At 42.4% G+C, this 22,717-nt stretch overlaps 1 protein-coding gene across 1 annotated transcript in view; it reads left to right on the top strand.

Moving 5' to 3' along the window:
• exoc2 (exocyst complex component 2) overlaps positions 1–20,249 on the top strand; it is a 45,646-nt gene extending 25,397 nt beyond the window's left edge. Inside the window, exons 7-28 of the mRNA XM_084011730.1 lie at positions 692–772; positions 2,629–2,774; positions 3,818–3,899; positions 4,014–4,116; positions 5,004–5,122; positions 9,838–9,951; positions 10,328–10,452; positions 11,293–11,361; positions 11,451–11,608; positions 11,703–11,824; positions 12,877–12,938; positions 13,064–13,144; positions 13,596–13,655; positions 14,309–14,370; positions 14,514–14,583; positions 15,711–15,827; positions 17,518–17,659; positions 18,685–18,740; positions 18,826–18,948; positions 19,146–19,207; positions 19,564–19,623; positions 19,715–20,249. Of these exons, the coding sequence (XP_083867856.1) occupies positions 692–772; positions 2,629–2,774; positions 3,818–3,899; positions 4,014–4,116; positions 5,004–5,122; positions 9,838–9,951; positions 10,328–10,452; positions 11,293–11,361; positions 11,451–11,608; positions 11,703–11,824; positions 12,877–12,938; positions 13,064–13,144; positions 13,596–13,655; positions 14,309–14,370; positions 14,514–14,583; positions 15,711–15,827; positions 17,518–17,659; positions 18,685–18,740; positions 18,826–18,948; positions 19,146–19,207; positions 19,564–19,623; positions 19,715–19,808 (2,108 nt within the window). The 3' untranslated portion in view covers positions 19,809–20,249. The remainder of the gene's footprint in view (positions 1–691; positions 773–2,628; positions 2,775–3,817; positions 3,900–4,013; positions 4,117–5,003; positions 5,123–9,837; positions 9,952–10,327; positions 10,453–11,292; positions 11,362–11,450; positions 11,609–11,702; positions 11,825–12,876; positions 12,939–13,063; positions 13,145–13,595; positions 13,656–14,308; positions 14,371–14,513; positions 14,584–15,710; positions 15,828–17,517; positions 17,660–18,684; positions 18,741–18,825; positions 18,949–19,145; positions 19,208–19,563; positions 19,624–19,714) is intronic.
• Positions 20,250–22,717: the final 2,468 nt, after the last annotated feature.

Below are 22,717 nucleotides of genomic sequence, written 5' to 3' on the forward strand. Positions count from 1 at the left end.
ACCATTTATTTATTCACTTGGGTAGCCACACCACTGGCTCTGCCTCTTTTACTCTCTCTGTTTTCTCTCCTCATTCCCTCTTTTCAAATTCCCTCTCCCGCGTAAAGCTCTTCATGCTTAGTGATGGATACAAGCCATCAGAGACTTCCTCCCCCCGACTGTCCTATTTGACATCCAGACCGCCAGCTCTGCTCTGCCAAATGTTATTTTTCTGTTGAAACATTTTCGATTCACATTACCTCCAGGTCAAAGGGCTCCAAATGTCCCAAGACCACAAAACTGTGCTGTTAATGGCTTTGGTGAGGTGAATTGATCCGGTACAGTCACTGCTGCGACAAGGTCACGCCGTCTGTTGCGTGGGAACAGGAACAATGGGGGGTGGTTAATTCAGTAGCAGCATCTGTGGGTGGAGAACTGGCAAGATTATCTCCCATCTATCACTGGGTTTGGGTCTGTTTATTGTTCTACCTTCGGTTCCCTAAATTGAAAATGTTCCTGTCTCTGGGGACAGAATGTTGGATGTTGGTGACTCTGCAGTGTCAAGAATTGTTTTCCTTTTTCTTTTTTTCCACTTTTCTTCCCACCTCGAACATTCAAACTAACATGTATTATTTCTCAGATTTTTATTTCAGTGTATTTTGTACATCACAGTCCGTTATAATAGAAATTAATCCTACCTTTTGTGTTGCAGCGATCCACCAGAGGCTGGAGTCCGATGGCACAGAGAGAGTGGAGGGATCGATGACCCAACGACTAGAAAACATCCTCAACAGTAAGAGTCTTTTCATTCAGAGTCCAAACCTCAAATGTATAGGTTCAATTTTTGGGTCATTTCCCGAAAACACATCCTCTTAGTACATAAAGGCCCCATTTCATGTCTCATGTAATGCATCGATAGCCGATGACGATAACATTCATATTGTATCCCAAGGTGATTTGAGGAATCAGATTGTAGGATATAATGTAGGATACATGAAGAAGACATTTATTCATTTGATAAGACACATTGACTATGTTAGTTATTTCGTTGACGATCACTTTCTGGTCACGTTTATCATTCTTTGATTTAGATTTACTTTTTATACTGCAAGTTCATTTTCAGCAAGCATTCAGAAAAAAATTCTCCTCCAAATATGTCTTTTTAACCCCAACCCCTTCAAATCACAATTGGAAAATTTGGCTTCATATTTTCTGAAACCTGTAGTGCTATTTATCAATCTGGATTGTGTTGCTGTAAGTTGCCTTGTTGTCGTGATGTCGGCCTTTGTTCGATTATAGTCGAACGAAGGCTTGTGGTGCTCAAAGAAAAACTCAACAGCAATGTTTCTTTCCAGAAATCATGACTTCGTTACCAAGGATAATCCATAAGCTTCGTTATGATTAGGTTCATGTGGGAACTATAGTTGAAAGGAAATAGTTGCCACATGAAACTACATAAAACTTAGATTTTTGGGTGACAAAATAATCTCAACTCAAGGCTCAGTTACTGGCAGTTCCAGAGCAATAAAACTGCATCTCACAGTCTTCCTCAGCCAATTGAACGGGCCCATGTGTCGTCATGTGTCATTATCATGGGGGGAGACTGTGTCAGATGTGAAGCCTTGGTCTTCATCTTTCTCCCATTACAGTATGTCTTCGCTGATGGTAGGAAAAGTTGGTATAGGACCTTGAGTTGAAATTATTCAGTCACACATACTGATCGCAAGGTCAAGAATGAAGTCCACATTCAATTGCTACAATAAATATTTCTTTGACAGATTAAAAAACAAGTTTTACAGTATGTCCTTGGGTTGATTTAAACTTATTCAAATAAAATCCAAGGAGCAAAAGGGTCAAAGTGATAATGAGAAGAGACAGTCTGATGCTCTGTGCTGCCAAATCACACACTGAAACGCCATCCATTAACCCATCCATTACGCACATGTACACTGTGCGTATGTTCAGTCTCCTCTGTAGATATTCCCCTTTTCAACAAGCAGATCTTTGAGCAGGTCCTGTGTTCCCACCATCTTCATCTTATACATGATGATGTGACTTCTCTAATGGAGGGTCAATAAGTAGTCCTTTTCCCGGAGTCTAGAGTAAACAAACCTCCAAGCCGGACGTAGCTTTCATCCCCACAGCCCCAGACTTGTGGGCCCATGAGCCAGTGGGTCCAGACGACCGTCCACCCCCAAAAAGTAATGCGTCGAACACACAGCACCAATCAGCCGATCGCAAAGTAAGAACGTTAGTTCCACAACAACACAGATTGGTGGCTGAAAAATGTGAAATATTCCTCTGTTCCATGCGTTTTTCCCTTCAGGGATTTGGTTTTGGGGGTGGGGTTTTGTTTTGATTAGAGGAAACTTTTTTTCTTCTTCTATTCGACGCCACATCTGAGGCCACCCACGAAGCCAGTTAGCTGTGCAAAAGGTTCCACTCAGCTGTCTCAGAGATAGCTGTCACTTTCTCCTTAGCAGCTCGGTCTCTACTGTGTCAGATAGCATACGGTGCAGGAAGAAAACCAGAGACCGCCGTTACAAGGGAAATGTGGTATCAACATTTATTTTTATAGTATCCCAGCATCTCATTTGCTCCTGCCTCTTTCGCTCTCACTCACTCTTTCTCTCCCCCTGCGTCTCATAGGAGCGAGCGATACTGCAGATACTCTATTCCAGGAGGTCTTGGGGCGGAAAGACAAAGCTGACTCCACACGCAATGCACTCAACGTCCTGCAGCGTTTCAAGTTTCTCTTTAACCTGCCACTCAACATTGAACGCAATATCCAAAAGGTACTCTCCACACAGCATGTGTATGTACAAAATAACAATAGACCAGCACATGTGTGAATATTTAGTGCCCAATACAACATAAATCCAGCTTCCTTTTGCATCCACACTTTTTGCAAATGCTGTCATTTGATCTTGGCGTAGTGAGATATTGGATCATTCATCAAGAGGGAATCTCTCATCTGGGAGTGATAGATGAGGTGAAAATCTATTTTACAGTCTGCACTCTGAGGACTTAGCAGAGTGTTTAGGTCTGGTTATTTGTGAGGGTATTGTTTTAATTTAGGTGTTGATGAAACTAATTTTGCTGTCATAACAGGGTATTGTCATTTAAGATTATGGGAACAGGGACCATTCTTCAGTCCTGTGGTTTAATATTCCTCAGTTATTTTAAAGCCCAGCAGGGTAATCATCATCATACAAGCTAACATCTCCTATGAGAAGCTTCCCATGCCATTACAAGTCCACCACCATGTGTAACTTCACCAGCTACAACAACCCAACATGTGGAAACATGATAACATGAGGTACAAAGGTATTTTGTATCCATTGCTTGAGATAAAACTTCTGTGAGCGTTTTGTCTCTCTCTGGTTAGCAGTGAGGCAGTGTATTGTGAAGCTGTCATGCACTGCCGTTAACAATGTGGGAGGCAGCAGAGATCCTGCCATCTAGGTTTAACGACTGAGCCTACTTGTCATTATTTTATGACCTTCATAAGTGTAGGCCTAACTCAAGCGCTTTCCTCTTCCTTTCAACCATAAATCGAGCCTTGACGGTGATGGCGCTTGAGATAAAGGTATCGAGCCTTTATCTCAAGCTGCTTTGAGAACTCCCACAGCCCTACAAGAAAAAAAAGAGTACGCAACTTTATGGGATTCTTGTGAAGCTGTCCTTTTAATTATTTATTGTTATTTCAGGCTTCTTTTGTCTATCCACAGTATGTATGTATATTAGATAGAAGGTGCAGCTTGGATGGCTGTTATTAGGAAGGTGGTGCTAGAGAGGGGGGGCTGCATTAGTAACTGAACCAACTTTTCTCTCTCAGGGTGATTACGATGTGGTGATCAATGACTATGAAAAAGCCAAATCTCTCTTTGGCAATACTGAAGTCCCTGTTTTCAAAAAAGGTAAACATTTTGTATTTATTTTTTTCAAATTGATGTAATTAAGAACATAAATTAGTCTTTCTATTATATCCTCTCTATTGTGAACACAATGCTTGTCCTGTTGATGTGCCATAGTGTATGCTGAGGTTGAGACGAGGATCGGAGCTCTGAGGAGTCTCTTATTGGAGAAACTGCTGCAGACCCCGTCAACGCTGCACGACCAGAAGAGATACATCAGGTCTCATTACAGTTTTATAATCCTGTAACGGCCACTTCATCTGTCTGTATTCTACCCAGTCTTAATGTTTTACATATCTCATACTCTTTATAAACATGTCAAGCAGTATTTTATTGATCCCTATCCAGCAGTTTACACATTTCTCAGTCTTCACGTGTCACACAGTCGCTCTCTCAATCTGTGTACATGACACATAAAGTACTACTTATCTCTTATACTCCTTCATCACACTACTTGTTTATCTGTCTGTGTCATTGTTTACCAGAAGTTCATTCTCTATCCTCACGTTTCTCTGATTGTTCTCTTATCCTCTCAGCTTTTTGCTGTCCCATCATCTTGTTTCTGTTTCTATTTTCCCTCTTCCATGCCTTTCTTTCCCTCTTTTTCTCCCTCTATCCTTCTGCCCATTCATACTTGTGGGCACTCCCGATTTATTATTGTTAAGACCGACCTGTCAGGATCACAGAGACCAGTTCTCAACCGCACAGCAACATCTTTCATCCCGCCGCATTAAGCACGGCTCTGAACGCCCACTCAACTCCTGTTTACTCTTGCCGTGGATGATGGGAGCCGTGTGCATGTGTGCCTTTTTATGCCTGCGAGTCTTGCTCAATCTTTTGAAAGATGCCACCTAATGAGAAACAAATGAGCACTTGGTTCCTAGGATGACAGTAGAGGGAGCCAGGCAACAGCTCAGAGAGTGAGTCATCTGGCAGGTCACTGAGTGATGCCCAGGATATTCATTGCTGGGAGTGATTATTGGTAGAGAGGTGGCTAAAGGTGTTTGGAGATAAAATTGATAGAATTTGTGTTTTTTTGCTCTCTCCTTTTTCCCCTGACGTCGACTGTACCTGCAACTTTTCACACCTGTGTTTGTGCACGTGTAGGTACCTGTCTGACCTGCACGCTCCAGGCGACCCAGCATGGCAGTGCATCTACGCTCAGCACAAGTGGATCCTGCAGCTGATGCAAAACTGCAGAGATGAGTTCATCAGTGGCCAGAGAGGTGACTTCACTCACACGCATGTCTGCGATGACTCGCTTTATACGTGAACTGAAAAGCCCCTATTTAGCGTTTCCAGTGAAGCGGCCATTGGGTATGATGTGAGGTTGAAGGTAGCTGAGGGAAGAGGGAAGGCCATGTGCCTCTCCGTCGTATCGGCTCTCTGCTCGCATTCCCCTCTTCGTCACCGCCCTCCGCAGCGCCGCTCCAGGCCTGCGTGTTTATTTTTTCATGAATGTATGAATAAGATGAAAGTGAGGGAGCATTGGCTTTGGATTTGGGTTTCAGGGCTTGACATGTTACTGCACATGCACACATACAAACGTTCTTTCTCACTCACACACAGCTTCACAGATGGATTGGAACAATTAACCCCAATTAAGCTGTTCCTCTGTTAAATCAGCCAGCAGAAAAATGTGAACGTGAAACCGTCCGCTCAGGAAGAACATCGATTCGCTAACCACGCTTACACACACACTCACTCCTACACCCATACTCACACAAGGGCACCCATACAAATACATTGTGAGTGGGTGGCTCCTTCACATAGTGCAGCTGGAACATAAACATGTCTAATGCTAAGGGTAACAGTGGTTTCCGGGGCTCAGGCTTGATGGATCTGGGGGTTGGTGTGTTCCCTGACTCTCAACAGTTAAATATCATCTAGATCATCATGTCACGGATGGCCCCTTTTCAGTCCACACGCGCATTCCACAGCAGAGCAACATGTGTCAGGGAGTGAATCTGAAATTGCATGCAAATCAAATGCGAGCCAGCTATTGTGAAATTGATGGTTTGTTAAAATGTACATTTATAGTTATTTATTTATTTATTTAAATATAACAGTATAGGACATTATACAATATTTTTTCATCAAGAGAAACATTACATCCAAATATTCTAATACAATTCTGACAATGCATAGACAGACACATTTACAGGTAACGGGTAATTTGGCAGTGTTGTTCAAAATGACCAGCATGGCTTTTCCAAACAAGACTCATGGTTGTTTCCTGATCTGCCACATCTTTGGTGAAGCTCCGTTTAAGTTTACTTAAGCTACTTGGTTAAAGTTTGAGAAAGATCCCTCCCTTTTCAGAAGAAACCCCCCTTGCAGTCTTTTCTGCGGTGGCATGAATAACGTCACGCCACCTCCGCCTCTGCCACCAAAAGACAGTCATGATTCGCACAACCACATGAGGCCACTTGTAAGGAAAATGTAGGTCGTTTCAAAGGTACCGTGTGGCGTTTTCTCATAAATAAACACAATCCTGTTTACATTCCGTCTTTCTCAACAAAACATTTGCAAAAACCGAATTTTGGAACAATTTGAAACCTGCATTGTTGACATCGATGTTAACTGAACACCGTGTTCCAACATGGCAGTTACTCGCTGAGAACTTACGGCAACATTTTTTTTTTCAGAATTCCAAGTCAGCTGACTGAATGGCATAAAAATGACCACTTATAAGAATATTGGAAACGTTTACATGTTTTGTTTTTGATAACATAAGTTGGATACTTGGCCTAGCGTCAAAAGCATACACGCATGCAGAAAGGTACGCACAATCCCTGTGTTTCTGCCAATTCTACTCTTGTAGTTTGCCACAGCTGTCTCATGTCCCCTCTGCTGTCACACTTTACAGAGAGCCCCTCTATCCCCACATCTTCCCCTCACACACACACACACACACACACACACACACACACACACACACACACACACACACACACACACACCTGGTAGCTATTTACCATTCCCAGTCTTTGCTGCTCACCTCTCACACCAGTACGAAACCCGTGCCTCTTGAAACATCCCTCCACCCACACAGCCCTTGAACAGCTACCATCACAAAACCACATCCACTACATTCCCCCAACCCCCCTCTTCCTCCCTACCGCCCTTACCCCTCCTCTCAAATAGCCAGATCTCCCCTTACGGGTACCTCACAGCCGACCACTCCACTGGCAGCCTCCTCTTCCTCATCGTATCACATATACCAGCTCAGTGTATTTAAAAGCCATATTTTTATGCTTTTATCATCACACGTGGCAGGGATTAGTTCTCTGCCAAGTCTGCAGTAACTGATGTCATTTCCTCTGTCTCCTGTGTTTCCGAGTCCAGAATATGAGGTCAGAGGCCGTTCTGGTGGAGTTATGATTCCATTTATCACCCTATAAATTGCCATAAATGGGAAATAGACCCATCCATCTCTGTTGAAACCAAAAGCCTGAAGTTCCAGTTTTCTTGTGAAGAAGCATAGCAGCGCAAGTTGCTTCCGTATGTCTAAACACTCCCATGGCGCCCCGGCGCTGCGATGTGACTGTGCCCGATTCAATTATATACTGCAGTATTCTTATTTCCTGAACAGGGCTTTTTCTGCCAATATCAATACAATTAGCAAGACATTTTGTTCGTAGGAAAATCGGTTTGTCAGTGAACAATTAGAGGGATTTTAGTGTTCGTACATTTGACTGGGAAACATACGGTTGTGATTCTAAAACTCAGTCAGTACCACTCTAGTGGAAATGTGTACATTATTATACTTCAGTTAGCATGTTTCATCAGTGCAGGGTGGTGTATTCTTGGTGTATACTTTTATTTTCTCCCCCAATAAATCCAGGAACTTGTAATTCAATTTGTATAATTTAAATGTACTATAAATAAGCTTAAAATCAAAACTTAAAAATGCATTTGCATGGCAGACACGGGTACTTTTACCTTTTGTCGTTTTTTTGCTGTAGCTCATTTTCACTTCATCCCCACTTTTGTTTTTACTTTTGGTTGCAAGACGCATCTTCTCACCTGTCAAAGCCTCAAAAGATCTTACTTTGAATTGAAATATGGTGGTCAGTGCTTTACAGCAAGAAGCTTAAGGGCTTTTGGGTTCTTCAGTAAATGTGTGCGGAAAATATCTCAAAAACCTTTAAGTAAAAATGCGTGTGTTATATATTCTGTAGTGTGTGTGAAATTATCATCAACTAGGATTATTTGTGTGTGTGTGTGTGTGTGTGTGTGTGTGTGTGTGTGTGTGTGTGTGTGTGTGTGTGTGTGTGTGTGTGTGTGTGTGTGTGTGTGTGTGTGTGTGTGTGTGTGTGTGTGTGTGTGTGTGTGTGTGTGTGTGTGTGTGTGTGTGTGTGTGTCTGTCTGTCTGTCTGTCTGTGTGTGTGTCTGTGTGTGTGTGTGTGTGTGTGTGTGTGTGTGTGTGTGTGTCTGTGTGTGTGTGTGTGTGTGTGTGTGTGTGTGTGTGTGTGTGTGTGTGTGTGTGAAAGCAGAGGTGTGTGTGTGTGCCGGTGCGTGTGTGTCCAGGGTAAGTGACCTCTTGGGGAACAGGAACTCGTCTGAACTGCAGAGAACATCAGACCTGATGAGGAAGTGAGCGGAGGCACATTGTCTCAGCGTCTTCAACTCATATGCAGCGGTTCCTATATTTTAATCTTCTTTTAGCAAGAAACAACATAATGAATAGTTTGAATGCTTAAAGCGGCCCTGCACACATGCACACTCACTAAACTGTCTCACACACGTACACTTGTGCATTCTGAGGACGCCGGGGGTCCAGCCGACACCTGGATCAACAGCAGCTCTCATCCTTGTAACTCCATATGGTGTGTGTGTGTGTGTGTGTGTGTGTGTGTGTGTGTGTGTGTGTGTGTGTGTGTGTGTGTGTGTGTGTGTGTGTGTGTGTGTGTGTGTGTGTGTGTGTGTGTGTGTGTGTGTGTGTGTGTGTGTGTGTGTGTGTGTGTGTGTGTGTGTTCATGTGTGTGTGTGTGTGTTCGTGTGTGTGTGTGTGTGTGTGTTCGTGTGTGTGTGTGTGTGTTCATGTGTGTGTGTGCGTTCGTGTGTGTGTGTGTGTGTGTGTTCGTGTGTGTGTGTGTGTGTGTGTGCGTGTGTGAGAAAAAACGTATGTTTACAGATAATGTGACTCAGTTGAGAATTTCCTTACATTTTCTAGACTGGATGGCTCAGTTGTGTGCACGGCCACATTTGCTCCTGTGTTGGGGATTTCACAGTACTTGCTTATATGCTGCGTTCAGTCTGTGACTCACCACTGCACTTTTCTCTGTGTGTGTCAGACACATGTTTTGGAAATGTCTTTCTTCATTTAGACAAAACTACATGTAGGCGTATTGCTGAAGCTGCTGAACTTGTCTTTTGAGTTTCATTTTCACTGTGGTAAGATCGATCCCCTCTCCAAACCTCAGTGTTTCACTTTCATTCCCCTTTGTCAACTTTCACCCCTTCTTCTGTTATCCTCCAGATATCTCATAGAGTCATTGCACTGAAGTTATCTCATGAACCAAGATAGGACTGTGTGGTTGCAGAAGGCCTTTCTCATTCGCTGTTGCTGCAAAGCTCCCTGTTGCCATCTAGTGGAGCTGCGGTCCCTAAGGATCAGACATAATTGAGCCCAGTGTGGAACGATGTAAACCCACTTCACCCCAGTGCTCGCAAAGCCCTTAGCTCTGTTTCTCCACTCTGGAAACAAGGGCACATTCTCTCAGCTGTGGGCCACAGCAGAGATGGATCAGAACACAAATAAAGAGAGGCCGAGAGGGGCGAGGGAGGATTATTTGGTGTGAAAGCCTGCTGAGCTTATTGAGGAATGTGGAATTATGAAAATGGCCTTTTGATTATTTGATATCTGAAGTATGTGTTTCTTTTCCCTCCGAGTTAATTTTTCGTCTCCTCCCTCCCCTTCCTCACTGTCTGCCAGTGGGTGACGGAGCTCTGGACCCGGAGGGGGATACCCGTCCATCGGCTCTCGGCAGGCTCAGCCACACCGCGTCTCTGAAGAGAGGGGGCAGCCTGCGAGCACCCCGACCCAGCAGTGAGTACCGCAATCACATTATAACTCAGCCACACACTCGGTGCTTCGGAGGGGCTTCCCTGTCTGACGCACACTGTGAGTGTGCATTTGTTTGTGTGTGTAACACTTTTCACTCTGTACGGTGCTTAGGGGAATCACATTATATAAAAGTCCTGCATTGTATCTCCTTACATCAGGCATTACGGTAAACGTACAAGCAAGCCTGGAAGTTAATGATTATTTGATTCCTTGAATTACAGAAGCACTCTGGCATTTTCAAGGCAGTGCAGTTTGCTAGTCCCTCCTTTATGTCCCCCAAAACTGCCAGCAGTACATAGATAAGTATTGTGTGTCAGTGGGTTTGTGTAATACAGGTATGCGTGTGTCTCTGTTACAGCCTGGCGCTTTGAAACCCCGCAGCAGGTGCAGTTTGTGGAGAAGCTGTCAGATGTGGTCATCGGTCAGTTGCCCAACTTCTGGAAGCTTTGGATCTCTTATGTTAATGGAAGTCTTTTCAGTGAGGTAAATTCCTGAGAAGATTTCACAGTGACACAAATACAATACTGCATACAACACACAATCCATGGGTTCAGCCACAGCACAAAAACATTTTGTCCTGCTTGCTTCATGTGGTGTCTAGCCATTCAGATAGTTTGATATCCTTCTCTGAGATTCCTTTTTAATATCCACAGCACTTTGCAGGGGTGTTCGTATTACTGTGGATAATCCATCCAACACACAAAAAGACAACAATAATATATAATCATCAGACGTCAAGATCTTAAGTTATCGGACAAACAAGCTGAGCACATTTTAGAAGCACTCGGCTCACAAAAATACTGGTTTTAATCCCGTGTGGCTTCTCCTAACGGGGGAGAAGTTGACTGCAGTGGAGGTGAACTCCCATAATCCCACACTATTACATGTCTCCAAAGTCCATCTTCTGTTATTGTATTGTTTTTATTGAGAAACCAAAGCAACAGAAAATTACATATTGTACATATAACCCTATAAACAAAAATCCAAACATTTTTTATCTTAAAGTAAGCAGTAAAAGTTTTATTTTGATATATCTTAAATGGTAAAATTATGAACCATCACTCTAAATTAATCAATTCTGGCTGGTGGTATTGGTCTGCTGACCTATTGGTTAAGACGCGTATCATATTATTGAAATGAAAGCTTTGTTTCTGGCAGAGGACCTTTTGTTGCTTGTCTTTCTCCCCTGATGTCATCTGTCTACTACAGAATTAAGGCAAACGGACCTAACAAAATGTCTTAAAAAAGATGTTGACAAATGGATGAGATGTTTCAATTTGCAGATTATTTTAAACATGAGTATTTCTTGTTTTTTCTCTGCAGACTGGAGAGAAATCGGGGCAGGTGGAAAAATCCAAGAAAAATGCCAGACAGAGGCAGAATGACTTTAAAGTATGCTTCAATGTGACTGTTTACACACAAATGTTATGTTGAGGTTCCTACACACCTAAACCTTGTTTGTACATCTCACTGTGTGTTAGAAAATGATCGAGGAGATGACCCATCGGCTGGTGAAGCTCGTCCGGGGGGCTCTGCTCCCCACCACCCTGCCACAGGGGGAGCGCAATTTCTACGGAGGCTGGGAGAACAAGACGGAGCTCTCTGGAGTTTGGCTTACACAAATCATACACACCGTCAGGTTCGAACACGTCACTGATTATGTGCAGTTGTGACATATGCAGGCGTTTTGAAATACAATTGAATGACCGTCGTCTCTCTTGTCTCTCATCCAGGGCTTGTCATGACGCTTTGTCTGCTCTGGAGATCCCAAATGACTTGCTGCAGGTGATCCAGGATCTGTTGCTGGAGCTCAGAGTCCACTGCCTCATGGTGACCCTGCTACACACGACAGAAGGTGAGGGTGGACTGTGAGCACGGACAGTAATGGCTGGGATAGGTTATAAGGAACGCTCATCCATCTAGTTGGAGTCGGTGTTCATCGAAAATGATCATGCTTTTCAAAATATCACATATGTACACATGCATATTTTATGTTAGGCTATGGAAAAATATGCAAATACACTGCGATGACTATGCTACATGAAAAAAATACAATTTTTGGTGCAAATTGTATTTTAATAATCTTATTTTACATGTTTTAATTATTAAAATACCAAGCTTTGTCCAGTCTCTGACCTACCTACTGATTCTAAGCAGATTTGAAGTGTGTTCACATTGGAAAACTAAGGACAAGTGTTACGTAAACTAAAAACAATCCCTACTGTGTATATCAACAGGTCCAAGAAGATCTAAATATTAAATCTTTAGAAACAAATGGAGCTTCCTATTTTTGAGTTTAATTGGCTGTTTGATTGGTGCATGTATTGTATCATTTCCTATTTGCACAGTGTACCATACCTGTGTACTAACAGCCAAAACTGTATACTATAACAATTTGCATGTAGTAGTATATAGTATGGACCAGTAGTATTGAATTGGGACACTTTAAAAGATCAGTTTTTCTTTGTCTTTTTATAATATCCCCATTGTTTTGTACAGCCAGTAAAGGCTTATATCTGTTTTGCATCACTCCTCCATTGAGTTTTTGGTGGTCACCCTCCTCATCCGTCACCTTTCACCTTCATACTAACTTCCATGGTAGTAATGAAGAAAGTGTTATGAGACTAAAACCAGACATACTCGGTTTCACTTGTGGTAAGGTATGGTCATTTTGAGAGGAGTGACTGGTTTTCACTTAACTTTCCCCCACACTGGCGTCAAATTGTGGTCTCATCAGAAAGAGTTTAATTTAATATCATGTAGTGGTTTTCCCACAGAAACTCATAATTCTGTTTATATTTTCTGTTGTTATGACCCTCTGTGTGCACTTCATTGTTTTTGTCTGTGAGTTTAATACTGTAACTACTGAGAGGTTTCCAGTTCATATTTGGCTTTTTGTCCACTCAGATGTCAAGAGGCTCGCTGAGAAGGAGGACTGGGTCGTGGATAACGAGGGAATCACTAGCCTGGTAAGGATGTGCTATTGCTTCAAGCAGTATGTCGTATCACAATGACAAATGATAGACATACTCCTACATGCTCTTTCTCTCTCTTGTTCTCTCTCTCGTTCCCCCCCTCGCTCGTGTTTCTGCAGCCTTCGCAGTTTGAACAGAGCATGGTCCAGATGCTGCAGGCACTCAAAGAGCCCCTGGAGATCAAACCTGGAGAAATCAACGTGAGATAATCGCTTGCAATCATCAATGCAAATACACTTGAGTAGCAGAAGTAGTCGTATGATAATCACAACCACAGTTAACTGCTAAACAATGTAGTCCAATCAAACCTCTGCAGTCCCAATGGTTGCAGCTGTAGTTAAGATGAGAGTTGTTTATTCACATCTTGATAAGTCTTTGGTGAAGTTAATCCATATAGTTCCCACAGATGGAGAATCATCATACATAATTGTGTCATCATTGAGGGAGTAAGTCCATGTTATGGTTTTAGCCACTTTAAATCCTGTAAACTGCAAAGCAATCATATGAGATTGTGCTCATACAAAGAAAAACATGATAGTGTTTAGGATGAATTATATTCAACTTAATTCATCCTTAAAGGGACTGCTTCAAATTGAAATATTGGAGCCAGATACACAACGTATGTCAACTGATGTATTTGACCGTCTTCAGGTGTTGCAGTTGGACCAGGTCCAGGACCAGGCCACAGAGCTTAGTGTGAACATCATGAAGGTAAGATCTGTCAGCCTGCAAACCCTTTAGGGGGAGCTGAAAACCCCTTAAACCATGTGATCCCGGCTTGTCTGAGAGAAGCATATTGAAATCTTTATTCATCAATCAAAAACATTGGTCCTAGATCAGACACACAAATCCATCACCTACCGATTTGGTGCTCAAACATTCAGGTGAGGATAGTGACATCTCGATAAACTTTAGGGGAAAAGCATGTAGAATAACTTAAGCAGGAGCACTTAAAGATATGAAGTGGAATAATGAGGCATATTCAGCCTACAATGAGTTCTGCATTGTCTGATATAGAGTCTGACAACAAAAGACAGGCTGTCAATTCTGTCCAATATTTAGGAGCAAAGGCTCACAATGACCGACACAGTATGTCACACATTTTATTTCGACTTTCCAACTACATTTTCATTGCATCACAGACGAGACTCACCTTATTTTTCGCTAATCGACAAATTTTTTTTTAAATGCAACATTGTGTGAGTGTTTCCACACCAACCTTGTGTTTATGTACAATCTAAACTGAGCGAGCTCATCATGTAGAGTAAGATACGAGTAATAATACATATAATATATATATATAACGAGTACGGTATATGTCCTTCACACCACGCCCGTCAAGTGTGTTCATGTGTTCATTGCAGGTTTTCATAAACTGCTTGGAGCAGCTGAGCACTAAAACAGATGGAGACATCGATGCATCTCAGTAAGTATTTGGATGACTTTTCATATCTTTATCTTCTATCCTTATAGTGTGCTTGACTCATGTTCCTCTCTCGTTCCTCCTTTTTGTGTGTGTGCGTGTGTGTGTGTCTGTGTGTGTGCGTGTGCGTGTGTGTGTGTGCGCAGCAACATTTCCATGGACCTGTCTTCGCCAGATCGGTTTACTGGAGTTCACGAGGGCCCGAGTCCAACATCTGTAAGCGTGATGTTTTTTTAGTTTTATTATTTCCTTTTTAAACTGTTTGGGGTTATACACCTGAAAGCCCACTCTGGCTTCTTTACACAACAGTCCAAGCGCTTGTCTCAGTCATTCAAACCACGAAATGCTATCAGGCTGTTTCCTGGTTGTGGACACGAAGCAGATACGACCTCGTTTCCTGTAACTTGTTTGAGATGCTAGTGAAGGGGGTTAAGAGCAGGGGAGGAGGAAGACGAGGAGGAGGAAGAGCATGGCGTATAGTGCTTCTGGTAAGGGGAAATGGAGCAAGGTGCAGACGGGGTTTCCCCAGCCCAAATATGCGTGGCAGGGGTTAGGCAGCCAGATTCTATTGAATGCAGCTGATCGACATTAGGACTGGTGTTACTCATGAAATGAAGTCTATGGAGAAGTTGGCAAATTAGAAACCACCGCATAGAAAGGAAGATGGTACCTGGCTGCCCTCGCTCAATAGATATCAGGTTACATCCGCCCACTGAAGTCTCCTATCTGCTCTTTAAGGCTGCAGTCTTGGTTAGATAGAGTGTGAAAAACAAGTTGCTGCCAATGACGACATCAATTGTGGTTGTCGACATTTAAGGCTTACCATTTTATCATGATCCCTACTGTCAGCGTCTGTGTGCACGTGATGCATTAATGAGTTGCTGTGCTATTGTACGTGTTTGTTTATTTGAGACCTTGAGAGTGAGGAGAATTTGTAAAGTAAAGACCGTTAAGGACATCGAAGACATCATTTGAAAATGAGGACAAGTTGGAAAAGTAAGGACACTTAGGATGAAGTAGATTTGCGGGAATGACGAGATGTTAAGAAGAGGTTTTTCCAAGCGACTGCTTTTTAGCAGATGAGAATATTGTTCTAGTTAGTTAGCTAACTTAGAAAAGAGAGGACATTTTTTAGAAAGTGAAGAGTGGGGACAATATTGGAAAAAGGACGATTAAGGAAAAATAGGACATTTTGTTCAGTCCTCACTTCTTCATAGGGCGGTTTGAGGGTTCAGACTTTAAGGGCAAAGGTTACACCAAGGTAAGGTCAGGGACGAGGGAATGCATTATGTCCTCACAAGTATAAAAGTATCAACATGTATTTGTTTTGTGTGTTTGTATAGGAGCAGCGTCTACTGATCATCCTCAGTAATTGCCAATACCTGGAGCGACGCACCTTCCTGAACCTGGCCAACCACTTTGAGAAGCACGGCCTCACAGGCACGGAGAAGATCACACGGGTTGGTTTAACACGCTGCTCTATTCTTTGAAAAAACTAAAGTAAAGGTCACTGTCATGATAGCTCATTTCCACATTTGAACTCCTTTCTCTTTCTCACACACACACACACAGACACACACACACACGATGACTAATGGCTGATTCACAAAACAAAGAAGTGGTGTGCATCATTTTCTTTGAAAGATGGATTTAGACTTAGCATTCTTGTGTCGGGCAGTTAGGGATGACAGTTTATCTAGATTTGAATCTTCAAATATGATCATGCATCATCATTTACCACCAGAAAGTAAAATACCTTAAACCAGTCAAATGTTACAAACAGGATATGCAGTTAAATGCTAAAGCATGTTACTGTTATAATTAACATTAACGCAAATCACTATTTAATAAAAAAAAAAACTGAAAACAAATCAGTAATTGTAGTTTTTGTTTTACACATTAGAGGACTTGCTAATTTGATGCATAAAAGTGGTACACGCTTGATTACATCCATTGATCGTTTTGATTATTTTACGATGTTTCAATTCACTTGTCATATCGTTTGTGCTGGATTGCTTGATTGAACATTTTTGACAGAAAACAAACTTTTTTTGTTTGTCAATCAGTTCACCATTTAAGTTGTTTTATCAAGCTCAGCCTCTGAAATTATACTTTTCCAGGTTTTGTACCATTAATATCTTTACTTTTATGTGTCAGACGTTCAAAACAAGCAATTTGAAGACAAGTGGTGATGGCATTTTAGATAATGATCTGACATGTGGCTCTGGCTCAGCAGGTAGAGCATGTTGACCTTTAATCCTCCACTAACTGTTGGGTTGATGTTCTCAAACACTCTCACCGAGCTCCTCACTTCACATCTAGAAAGGAGTCCAAGCTTCGGAGGGGTTTAGAAAACTTCTGAGAGCAACTCTGAGGAAGGAGGTGGAGGTGTGGTGGACTCTGTCTACACCCATGTGTTAATGGGAATAGAATGGGCAGCAAAATGAGTCCTAATCATAGAATTTAGTCTCAATGAATACTGTTTAATGTAATGGACATCTCTGTTGAATAGATGTTACACCATAGGCCTACATTTAAAAATAGCTAAATGTGTGAAACCACAGGCATAGCCTCTTTACCATTTACAATGCTCCAAATGTTAACTTCATGTATTTGATATTAACAAGTGCAAATGCCTCCTCTGCCTAAGAAACTCTTTAAACCTCTCAGGGATGCTTTGTGAATAACTTTTGACTTAACTTTAAGGGGAAATTCTTTAAAAACCTCATAGAATTTTCTTCAAGTTTCATAACTATGAGCTGCTCTTTGTGCAAGTAAGCTTTAAGAAATACATATCCGAAATGCTTTGGCTCTTACTTTATCGGCAATGATTTGTTGTGGTTTCCTTGTTTCCTTCTTTTGACAAATGTACTTATTGTAAGTCGCTTTGGACAAAAGCGTCTGCTAAATGACCTAAATGTAAATGTAAATGTATATCCGGGCTCCTTGTGTCCAAGTGTCCGTGACCAAGACACCAAAACCCTGTTGCCGTGGTCTTGAATGGCAGCTTGGCCACTATTGGTTCATGCTGACGTGTGTGACGTGTGCAAGAGAGGAAATTGTAAAGCTTTCAAGATTTCAAAGTGACAATAAACAGTATGTTCTGTACTGAATGTGTTTCTACTTCATTACGTGTCTTTTTGATTACAGGTGAGTGTAGACGCCGTACGAGAACTTGACAGAAAACTCTTTGAGTCCTACATTGAGGAACGAGCTGACCCCATCGCCGGCTCTCTGGAGCCCGGCATCTACGCAGGATACTTTGACTGGAGAGACTGCCAGACACCTACAGGTACTGCACAGGACAACGGATGAAAAGTCCTCTGAACGCTCTCCTCGGGTGTCACACAACACTGAATGTATGTCTGAGACGATGGTGGAAATTACCCGCAGGTTACCACAAACTGACCTCGGTAATATGAAGAATTGGCTCCTAACAGTCCTGTGGGACGAGAACTTGACATATCTGGTCTGAGTTTGTGCTGTTGTGGTTCTTGATGTGTCATGTGTTCAGTATGGCTCTTTGATGGCTTACTGTAAGCACCGGTGACATCACTGTACTGGCCCCCCTAAAAGTCTCATGGCCTTTGAGTTTATCTGTGGGTGTGCACATGAGTCTAGTTTGCTCACCCGATGCACCAAATCCAGGTGAAACCTAAATGGTTATATGTGGTTTACCTTATCACAGGATGTGAGGCTACATTTCAGAGTGCATGGTAGAAACATAGGTTGCATTCTCAGATGGGCAGCAGCTCATCACACAGTTTTAAAAGTGTTAGAGTACTGATCGAAAGTTGGGCTCTGCTCTGGTTTGTTCCCGTCGGTGAGTTCGTTTGGGCGGCATGTGAAAGAGGAACATTTTGGACACTAAACCACAGTTCTAGGATATGATACTTTCACTTGTTGCACTTTTTGTGTGGGACACACCTTGGTGTGTGGGTGCTACAGGCATTCAAAATCCAGTTTCAGTACCTTCTGTCCTGCTTCGCTGTATAGTAAAAAAAAATAATGCACCTCCAGCCTCATGTATTTGTATGATTTTGATCTTCGGACGCAGTTTGATTTTAAGAGTCAAACGTATCACGAAGCAGTAAAATATGACAATCCTTAAAGAGCAGAACACATGGGCAGCTAAGGATGCGCCTCCGTCCTGTTTCACATTCACATGTCAAAGGATGCAGCACGTTGCCATGTCAGTGATGTGTGTTGCACTTTAGTCACACCTGCCTGTAGTACCACACGCTAGTTATTTCAGATGTAGCTGCATGGTGATAGAACATTTGAAATACTATGTGTTTCCATGCTCTTTCCCCTCAGGTGTGAGGAACTACTTAAAGGAAGCTCTTGTCAACATCATCACAGTTCACGCTGAGGTACAAACACCTACACACGGATCTGTTCCTTCATCAAACCTCACCGTCTCTCTAATGCCTTCATAACCAACGTTGTGTGTCTCAGGTCTTCACAGTGTCGAAGGACCTGGTACCTCGGGTTTTGTCTAAAATTGTTGAGTCAGTTGCGGACGAGATGTGTCGTCTGATGCAATGCGTGTCCTCTTCCAGCAAAAACGGAGCCCTGCAGGTACGTGCTGACACGCACTCACCCTGTTATAGAGCCGTTTATCACTCATAGTAACGCCCTGACTCATAAGGCGACCCTCAAACTTGGGGGATTTACCTGTCATTTCTGATAATACCATATTTCAGTTCAAGCTGCCAACTACTGACAGTTGGAGATGTTCATTTGATTTCATCCTCCCCCCCTTACATCGTCCTCAGGCTCGACTTGAACTCTGTGCTCTGAGAGATGCCATCGCCTCATTCCTAAACTCTGAAAGCAGGTAAGCGCAGCACAAGCATGCACATAGTGGCACAGACGGGAAGTCACATATGTAGCCCGGTGATTTATGGTAGCGAATGTCACAAACATAAATCTTGGCAGTCGCACATCCCTCTCGACAATCCCTATTTATGTTACTTGGTGGGTTATGCAAAGGAAGTGAAAGTAATCTGGTTCTGCTGTGTGCACGCACTGTGGTGGGCCGCCTGTGCATGTGTGTGTGCATACGTGTTTGTGTTCATTGGTGGAGGTCGGCATGCATTAAACTTGTTTTGAACTGTGTTTTCTGGTTTCCAGTTTTCATAAATGTGTGGGGTTTCTTTAAAATAAAGTTAAAATCGAACATCTCCTTTCTAGTGCCAGCTTCAAACTGGCTTTGGACGCCCTTCCACAGCTACACAGCGGAGCAGATAAGAAGTGAGTCTCATGCTGGTTAACAAAAATATTTTTCTTTATTTGCTTCATTCTTTAAATATAAATCTCACGCGATTGACGTTTCCTCCGCCAGGTTATTGGAAGAGCTGCTGAACAAGTTTAAAAGCAGCATGCAGCTCCAGCTCACCTGCTTTCAGCCATCCTGCATCCAGCCGGTTAAGAGATAAACTCAATCTGCCCCATCTACAACTATATTGCACGCTTGATCTCTTATCTATGTTCAATCAGCTAATTAACTTTAACTGTGTCTTCACCTCACTTTCTTACTCATCCCCTTTCAAATTCTCCCTCACCAGATTGGACAGAGAAGTCTGTTCATCTAATCTAGTGAAAGACACAAAATGAGTTGATTTCATTGTTACTGTGTAGGACAGTCCCAGTCATGTTGGTTATGCTAATTACATGCCGCCTCCCACGTAACTAACAGGCAGTGTGCAACTGGCAAACTGGCTTGTTTCCACGATGTTCTGGTCCAGCAGTCGGATGTTGGCTGGAACCAGGATCAAGTCCCTCAGACTGAAATATCTGTCCTAATCTTTATATTGGTGCTGATGCTTTGTACCGTGCCATCTCTACTGCCCAATAAAGTAAGAACACTTGCTGTTAAAGGGATGGTTTCATTCGGCTGTTTTGTTAAAACAACTATTTCAACTCAAAGTCCACTTACTTGTTTCTTTAGGTGCTTCTGACTCACTACAGCCGATCAAGTTTGTTTAGTTGTCATAGAGCTGTACGTGTTTAATCATTCCATCGTTCGCCTTTCAGGACTTCAAGTTTCTTCAAATGGCACGTCGTTTACAGTAGTCCTTTAACGAGCAATTTATGGCGGCAAAATATATTTGTTTTGTGCTCAACCCAATTTCTTAGTCGACTGGCACTCTGTAGATCCGTAAAACTGAGTTTCTCCACAAAGAATCACACAAAAGCATCAATTTAAATCTTGTGTTTAGTAGAGATGTGTTCACGAGTTTCTTGGAAGGAAGTAATTCTGCTTGAAACAAGCATAAAAGGGTCTAATCAACTTAACTAAGAACAAAACGACCGATTAAGTTATTTATCTTTTATATGTAACTAAAGGAGGCTACACGGTGGCGCTAACTACGCCAAAAACAAATCACTTGTTCTTTGGCAAATAGCCTTCATTCCCACCAAAGTTTGCAAACATCCTTTAAGTAGTTAGTCATCTATACGTTGCCCAGCCTACAATTCATCAAATGCAACCTTGAATTGGCATTTATATCAAAGAAATTCAACTCCATAGTAATTTAAAGGCACGATATGCGGTGTTCGTGAAATTGGGTTGTGATATATTGTAATATTTACTGAAAAAAATGCATCTGTGAAGTGCAAGTTTCTGTCAATTCATCCACACTCAACAAAGTAATTTCTTGGGCTTAATCTCAACTATTTGAATTGTGTTAGATATAATTACATATTATTTTGAATACGGCAATAACTGACGTGTGTAAGCACATTTGGTTGAGTTGGATTTAATCAATAGGCCAGTGTCCACCTTAATTAATTGATCAACGTAAGTTCAACAAAAAACAGTCTATTTTGCGTCAGCCAGCTGTGTTGATTAACACCAATGTAGAGATATTTTGTTAGACTGACTTAACTTGTGCAGCTGTAACTCATCTGTGTTCAGTTAAATCAAGTTAAATATACTTCATTGTTCCAATTTAACTGACTTAAGTAAGTGTGGCAAGCACTGAGTTTTGCTCTACTTGGCTGGTTTTCATTGACAAAAATAGCATTTTAAAGTGTACTTATTTAACCTGATGATGTCAATTTCCACACTAAGTGTTAAAGTAAATTCAAATTTAAAGCACTCTACTTAAGTTCAGTGAAAAGGTGTATTTATTTCTAATGAAACACAATATAGCACCATATTATCCTGGTCAGCTGCCCGAGTTTAACAAAATAGAGATATAAAGAATGATTTGTGCGAATCGACATTTTCCCTCTTAAATGATCAGAATGTGTTACAATGTTTACAAAAGAGAAATCAATAGAAAATTCTCAGATGGCTATCTCGGACCCGAAGTGTTTTCCTGGTGATTTTCAGCTCAGCAAAAATGTATCTGGAGTCCCGGAACGGAAAGGTCTGCACGTTTACTCCATGAATAAATACTTCCTGTCTTGTGGCCAGCCGTGTGAGGCGTCTGTAAAATGATCACTTATCTTATCTTTACACAGTCCATACTGTTTTTCACACTCAAGTGAACCATTTTGCAAGGGTGCTTACTTGCTGACAGTTGGTGTGTGTGTGTGCGGGCGCGTGCATGTGTGTGTGCGTGTGTGTGTGTGTGTGTGTGTGTGTGCACCACAGCTCAAACCGGCGGGTGGAAGCCATTCATCTGTGGAGCTCCAGCTCACCAGTTCACTCATGCTGTTGGCCTCGTCAGCGTCTAGCTGTCTGGGAGGGGGGGTGCAGGGCGTGTGCGGGTTTGGGGGTGTGGGCCGTTATTCAGAGCACGCTGTAGTTGGATCCCAGAGGAAGACGGCAACAACAGAAAGTGTGGTTCTGGTGGTGGGTGTAGGGACTTCACAGAGCGAGCGGTAGGTACGGGTTGTGGCAGGTCGAGTCACTCTGGCAGAGGAGGCAGACAGCGACACGCCCACAGCTCACATGAGAAGTTTATCTGAGGACAAGGTGGACTTGCTGCTGCGTCAAGCAGCAGAAGTTGGCCCAATTCAAACTCCGCTTCTGAATGTACAAAGTTCCACTCATCCGTTCGGCTACACCTTTCTGTTATTGTCGACACCCGTGGGCCCCGCAGACCATTTTCTCTGTCTTGGTTTCCAATCCGTGTTTAGGGGAAAGCCATGCAGGGCAGCCAGGAGTTGTTTTGATTCTCTTGAGTTCTAAACTTAGCTCTCTGCCCTCCCACGGATTCATTCACAAAATCACTTCAAAGCGTGTAACCCTTATCCGCTCTCTGTTTACAGTAACAGGTGAGAAGGGGGAGTTTTTTTTAGTTTTTTTTTTAGTCCTCTCTATATTAATTCATACTCTTTTCCATTCAGGAGACAAGGTGACGAGATATGCAAAAACACCGTGAGTGGGTAATTA

This window comes from Eutrigla gurnardus, assembly GCF_963514095.1.
Source record: "Eutrigla gurnardus genome assembly, chromosome: 6".
Taxonomy (NCBI): domain Eukaryota; kingdom Metazoa; phylum Chordata; class Actinopteri; order Perciformes; family Triglidae; genus Eutrigla; species Eutrigla gurnardus.